We start from the raw sequence: 7,564 nt of genomic DNA on the forward strand, positions 1-7,564 counted from the left end.
GCTTTTATTTAAGGAAAAAAGTTACATGACTAATGATATCTGGAGCCTCAAATACTAGTTCTGCTTCTGAAATCACTTTTCTCAGTTTGGACAGGGTAGGAAATTTCACTTTAAAAATGTTAAAGTGACAGATAAGTTTGATGATTTGAGAGAACTAAACTAAGACAGAAAGCAACTGAATTGTGTTTATTCTAATTTTCTATTTCTATTGTGTTTCTATTTTTTTATTCCTGTGCGCCATAAATGTTGTAACCCCACTCTGAGAAGTTTTTATTTATCCTCTCTGACACTGACTATGAAGCAGTTACATTTCAAAACAATAATGTTTTAGATAAAAAGATTATTAAGGTGGTTTAAGGTTGGAAAAGGTGACCTCTACATACAAATCAGTAACTAAAATACAAGTATGCTAAAGAAATGCACTTTCATGCAGGAAAAGAAATCTCCTCCAAAACTGATGAGAATAAGCAGGTGATACCCTGCTGGTGTTGTGGTCAGATGACTAGAAACTTGTTCCACTCAGCGATGTTTGATACCCTAAAAGGTCCACATTACATTTTACCCCATGTCAGTCTGTGCCCCACTCACCCCTATGTGATTTGGGACAAGCTGTTATTTTTAACTTCACCAGCTCAAATAGTTCCCCAATTAAACAGAAAGTAGGTTGTTGCCAAGCAACCCAAACATTTAACTGCACTCTACTCTGTCAGTGTCCATCGGAACCACAAATCATCTGCTTTGTAGTAAGAAAATGAAACCAGTGAAATCAGAGTCTGTTGTGTGATTTTGATGAATGAGAATAATTAATCCAGAAGAATACTCATAGCTGTTAATGTAAATTTAAAGTAGTCAGAGCACCATTCTTAGGTGGAGTAATAAGACTCAGTGATGTTCTCCTGTATCATCCCTCATGGAATGCCTCTCGTCCAATCAGATCGCTTGGCCAGAACTAAATGTATATTTCACATTAAACAACTCATGTGGTGTACACTGTAAAACCAAACAAGTTGAAACTGCTCCAAATTTTTTGTTGAAACTGATTACATCAGAGTTTTACGGAGCCTCTTAAGGGACATAGGAGAAAAAAATGGGAGAAAAAAAACTTTTTTTTAAACCGTTAGTGAGATCTTGCAAAAGTTGATTTAAATGATGTTGCAGCAACTACTTTGGGGTCAAACCAATCAAAACAGCGGAGGGCAAGCATCTGTGAGGGAGATTCAATGAATGTTACTTCGAAATTGGCCTAAAATTTAAAGAAATTCAAACCATGCTTAGTCGCAGGCATGCTTTTCTTCTCAGAGAAAGGCATTTGAAGGCATTTTGGGTGAAAGAGGACTCGCCGAGAAAACTTACTCGCATCAAGTGTATCTGGTCGAATTCATCAGCAACCAGTTGCAATCCTCTGGACAGCTGCACAGTACAGATGGGTGTGTGCCAAATGCAGAGAGCTAATATTACGTGTAAGTAAAGAAAACATACAAATGGGTTTGAAAGAGATGAATCCAGGACGGCGTTCATTAAGACAAGCGAGTCTTTTAAGTAGACTGAACTACTTTGCAAAAGGAGCTCACTTCGTCTGGCACTTGGATTCATATGATAAACTGAAGCCATATGGAACATATATCAATAAGGGCATTGTTGGCTTTTTATAGAAGGTCAAATGGCTTAATGCCTACACAACATTTGGCACACACTCATCTGTACCCACACAGCTGTCCGGAGGATTACAACTGGTTGCTGATGAATTCGACCAGGTCCACCAGATCTGAGTGTTACAACGAGAGTCCCCTTTCACCCAAAATGCCTTCACATGCATTTCTCTGAGGTGAGAAGCATGCCTGAGACTAAGCATGGATTGAATTTCTTTAAATTTTAGGCCAATTTCGAACTTCAGTAAAGTTAGAAAGATATTCACAGATTTGACCTTTCTGCCATAATAACTCAGCAGAGGATCAACACATTTACAAAAACCCTCAATCACCGTACATACTATGGTATGATTTCAATCTACTTTTGCGAGATCTCACAAACTGTTTAAAAAAAATTTTTACCCATTTTTTTTCATTTCCCTTAAAAAAAAATGTTTTTTTCTCCCTTAAATTTTTTTTTCTCCATGTCCCTTAAGGGGCTCCGTAGAGCTTTACGTAGTGGAAATGGATTTTTTTGAGTAATCATTACTTGTACATTTATGTTGGGTTAAATTGACATGACTACAAGTTAAACTGAACTGTGAAAACTTTCCTACACTTAAAAATTCTGTTTAAATCCAACTCAAAATAACATGCTAAAGTACTTTTCACAAAGCTATATGGTGTTCGTCCTCTGCAATTTTCCCTTATTTTTATTTCATACTTCAATCTTTGTCCCAACAGGCGGGACTTCTCTACCTGAGTTAGTAATTTCACTTAAGGTGCAAAAGTGTCTCATGCCCAAAGACAATCTGGAAAAACTCTGCAGATTAAGGAATGACAACTGCCTGCTTACAGTGTACGACATCACTGGGAGTTATTAAAGTATGTATTACTTCACCTCATCTGATAATCCCACAGTAGACTTCTATTTAACTTGCTGCTTGATGAAGTCAACAAACAGATTAATATACAAAGAACAAAGTACCACAAACACAAACTAAGTAGCTGGAGAGCAGGAGAATGTTTGGGTTGCTTAGCAACAAGTCAATTTTAGAAAGGATGTAGAAGTAAATTATTTTTGGTTATAGAACTGTTGTATCGAAGCAATAGCCCCTGAATTTGAGTATTACATTTCTGGATATCTGCAATGCTGTGATGATCCTTGACACTTGACCTGACTATTATCTTCTCATGTGATTTTGCTCAAATAACATCTCCATTTAATGCAGATTTTCTGAATAGTTTATACTGTTTCGCATGATAACATGCAGGCGTCTTTGACTTTAAATGCTCAAATGTAAAATTAAAACTATTCATATCAGTCAGGAGTAGTTGTGCTTCAGCTCCTTATAAAGGGCTGCTATACTCTCTTCATCCACCAGATGTTGCTGTTTCCCCTATTTTTAAGCCCTTTAGCTGCAAGTCACATCAGGTGTGATTTTTATTTTCAATTTAAAAGAGATAAAGCCTTTCAAGGCTTAATCTGCCCATCAGTAGTAAATATGCTAAACAAGAGGGAACACAGTTATTCCTCAGGGTACGGTTAAAAGTGCAGATTTTTTCATACGTTTTTATTTTTGTATTGTTTTGACTGTTAAATTTCAGTTTATTTTTACTTAGTTTTATGCTGGCTTGTTAGTTTAGGTACGTTTTTATTAGTTTAATTTTTTTTTTTTTTTGCTATACTAATATTTGTCAGGAGTGAGAACCCTAAAACGAACAGAAAAAATATTGTGGTTTAAAACTCAAAACTGCATACGATTGTATAAAAGTCTTTCAAATATTAAAGGTGAAGTTTGACGTATGAAGAAAAAAAAACTGACTAAAGACAAGTAAGTGAAAAAGAAACTCCAGTAAGGAAGCCCCAGAAAAACCTTCATTCATGTAATTTATCAAAGACATTATCACTATAATTTAATAACTGCCATTTTAGTCAGTTCGATTAATTAACAAAATACAGTTCCAGTCCTTGACTTCATTTATGTATTATCAGTTAATGAAATCCATTTTATATTTTAAGAGTTCATGTAACTGTTGTGTACTTGTTAGCATTGCTATCACATTATTTTTTGCAATGGTTTATTCACTTTTCTTCCCTTTCCCTGCTTTTCTGTCTTTCGCTGTCTCTCTCCTCTTCTGTTTTTTTTCTTTCATTTTAACTTTTCTTCCCATTAAGAAACATGAACTTGAAGCCCAGCAGCACTTCCAGCAGCAGCTCAGACGCCGGCGTGAAGAGGAGGAGCTCCAGCGCCAGGCTGAGCTTCAGGCCGAGGCCCGCCAAGAGAGTGACTACCACAAAGCAGACTCGCATCACCAGCACCATCATGACAAAACAACTGGGGGCAAACCGGGAGACAAGCCCAAGAGACCGAGCTCTTTGCTGGGAAACAACAATGTGATGAAGCTGAAGCAGATCATCCCTCTGCAGGGGAAGTTTTCCTCTGGCACCTCCCGCTCTCCAGCTCAGTCCCCCACAGGAGGAGAGGCAAAGCTCCCGGGATTTCTCAAGTTCTTGAAGTCACCCGAGGTGAAAAAGGAGCCAGCAGTGGCTGCTGGAGCTTCGCCAGGGTCAACAGTGGCCACATCATCCCCCTCTGGGGGCCAGGAGAGATCCCAGTCCCCTAACAGGACATTTAGTCCTGGGAAGCTGTTCAGTTTCAGCAAATCAGAGGGGACAGTGGTGTGTGTAAACGGGACACAAGCAGGGAATCAGCCTGCTAACACTCAGAACAGCAGAGCTGAATTAAACACAAGCCAGGAGGAGTTACCCTCCAGTGAGTCAGATAAAGGAGAATCAAGACAATTGACTGATTCTGAAAACTCTGGCTCTAAGAGTTAGTAAATATTCAAGGATACCAATGTAATATTATGAACTGGGAGCAATGTAAACAGACTGTAACACCTGCACTGTAGGAGAACACATTAGGGACCACATGTAAGGTCAGCGAGCGTTAGACTTTCACTCTTGATGCAACTTACTCTGCACAAAGTATTCTACTGTATCTACTAATACTTGATTATCCAGCTTCCATGTAAAAATATGTACAGTACGTGTTACTCTGTGAACGGGGTTTGATTATAAGGAGAATACTGCATGACTGCCTGGTTTTTAACAGCACTACATAAACATGTAAAGGATTGTTTTCATAAATCCAGGACTTTAGCATCAGTGGCCCAATCCCAAACTCCACCTTAACGCCTAAGCAACGATGGTGTCAATGAGCAAGTTTGAATGAGTGAATCTGTTACAGCTTGAGACTGTATCAATAAGCAAATACACATGAGGGGTGGTGTTATATTTGATATTAACACTGCTGTGATTTAGGTGTAGGCACAAGGCCGCAGGAGGAGAGCAGAAGATACTCACAGCAGTGCTGATAGTCAGTACATCTCGACCTTACATGCGATGTTGCTCTGGTAGAACGGTTAAATGACCAAATTGTGGATGAAAACCAATTCAGCTAGTTCCACATCCCAGCTGATACTTCATTGATTGCAGCTTTATTTTAAACTCATAGGCTAAGCTATTGTGGTGTGCGTTTCATTGTTTTACTTCTGCAGTTTCTATAAGTAACCCAAACTTTTTCCTTCACTCTTGCTTCTTATTTATATCCATAGCAGAGAAGCTACTTAGTTTTATCTAAATTTATCAGTATGACTTAAATAATCCTCCTGCATTAATCAGGACAAACTTCATCTGCTGTGATGTTAATTCATTATATTCAAGACATTTGAGAAAGGCAGAGTAATTGTGAAAAGTTTCAGTGATGATAATCAGGTCCATAATTAATGCATACACTTTTGAAATTGTGATGCCTAATTTTCAACACACTTTAGTAAAAGCAACGTCTCTCGGCAGGCACAGTGACGTTAAAACAAAGTCCATTACTGTCCTTAAACTCAAATTCACAGACAGCTCTGTGGAGAGGTCAAAGGTCATCTACACTTTCAGGTGTCAAATATTTCACTTTTACATCATTCCCTCACTTTACTTTTCAGTCCATAACAAATTATTTTTCTGTAGGTAATATCATACTCTTTGAACTACCCAAGTTCCTTAATTTCTTTTAAAATAATACTTTCTGTGTCCAAACAGGAAGTAAATTACCCTTAGTTTAAGACAGTTTAAATGCAAAATGGTGGCATTTCAAAAGGGAAGACTAATCGCGATTAACTACTTAAATTTAAACAGGAATCATGATTAAAAGTAACAATTATTTGACAGCCCTGGTTGAAACTAAACGCTGTTTGAAAATTAGTAATAGGACTTACTTTGATGTCATCACACACTGTCAGGAAACAAGATGCGGCATTTGTGTGGAAAAGTCCAACTCCAGAGTGCATTTAGTACCGGTTTTTATATTTTAACTTGTGCTGTCAATCACAGGGATGAAAAATGTGATTAAAAATATATGCTGATTATTTGCACTGTGATGCCATCACACAACTGGGTAAAGTAGTTTTGTAACTTCAATTGGAATACATGTAAAATAACTTTCTGTGTTCTTTTCTTTTCTTTCTTTTTTTTTTTTTTTTAAATAATTTTATGGATAAAATTCAGATTTATTCCATCCTTGATTGACTGATAGCAGACTATCTGTCCTTGAGCTCAACCTCTTCTGTTTCAAACTCTAGTAGAAAATTTGGAGGGCCATTTTTTTGAGTTACTGTTATCTTTTTAAGTAATGAAATCCTTCTCATATTATTGACATTTGCAGTTAGTTACTTACAAAACAGAATTAATCAGGGTTTTTTTTTTCCAGTGCTGTTAGGATTAATCACGTTAATGGAAATTAACAAAGATCCAAAATTAGTGCACTAATTTTATTTTATTTTAATCGTGATCATGCTTTATTTTCCCTTTCAGCACATTTTGGTAAAGCCACATCAACGTCTCCCTGCAGCCAGAGAGATGTTAAATAAGTCCACTACTGATTATTAGTGTCTCATTTAACTTAAAAAAACTCACAGACAGCTATGTGGACAAATCAAAAGTCACCTGCACCTCATGATAACGAACATTTAGCTTTTTATTATCCCCTTATTTCATTTTCTTTCCATAACAAGTTCCTTTTTCTATGTTTACTCTCATGTTATAATCTTTGATTTACCTGTTAAGGCAGCTCTCTATCCACACAGGAAGTCAGTTACCTTTTCTTTAGGTCTGTAGAAAAATCTGAAATGACACTAAAACAGCTTTGAATGCAAAATAGTGGAATTTTAAAATGTGATGTAAAGGATAAAGAGTAATTAGACTATAGAAATTCAGAGATTAATCATAATTAAAATGTTTAATCTTTTGGAAGCCCTAACTTTTTTTTTTACCAATTGGCAGCACAAAATTTTAATGCACTGTCAAAAGTCAGACAAAAACATGAACACAAGAACCTCCATATTTGATGGAAAACTCAAACAACTCTAAATATGTAACCACAAAAGTTATAAACTGGGTACTTCTCTTACTTTTTAGGGTATGCTTGTCATGGCTGTCCTTGCTTTGAATATTTTTTGTACTTTTACCATGGGAGCCCTAAGAAGACAGCACCCATGCATTTTATTTTAATCCATTTTTCTGTGACTGAGGAAATTCAATAGCCTCAATCTCAACATGGTTATCTTGTTATTTCAGGATGTGTTAATTTCAAGAAAACCACAAAAAATGAACTTGTTCTCACAAGAAAACAAATGTTCCCTGAGTAAGTAAAGATTGAAAGAAATTAACTCATCACAGGAAAACGGCATTTATTAAAGCTGCAGTGTGTAATATTTAGCCTATTAGCATTTAGGAAACAAAACTTGGAGATGTAACATGTTTATTAGTTGGACTTTGATATATAAAATTGATTTATCTTTATTTACTTAGAACAAGTATGTCCAAACTATGGCCCATATTTGATTGGCCCTCAAAAAATTCTTTGAATTAAATAAAATAT

The 7,564-nt window shown here is 36.4% G+C and overlaps 1 protein-coding gene across 1 annotated transcript in view; it reads left to right on the forward strand.

Annotated features, from left to right (window-relative positions):
- ano8a (anoctamin 8a) overlaps positions 1-4,910 on the forward strand; it is a 28,145-nt gene extending 23,235 nt beyond the window's left edge. The window contains exon 18 of the mRNA XM_041804101.1: positions 3,808-4,910. Coding sequence (XP_041660035.1) covers positions 3,808-4,470 — 663 coding nt within the window. The 3' untranslated portion in view covers positions 4,471-4,910. The remainder of the gene's footprint in view (positions 1-3,807) is intronic.
- Positions 4,911-7,564: the final 2,654 nt, after the last annotated feature.

The sequence above is a fragment of the Cheilinus undulatus genome, linkage group 13 (assembly GCF_018320785.1).
Source record: "Cheilinus undulatus linkage group 13, ASM1832078v1, whole genome shotgun sequence".
NCBI lineage: Eukaryota > Metazoa > Chordata > Actinopteri > Labriformes > Labridae > Cheilinus > Cheilinus undulatus.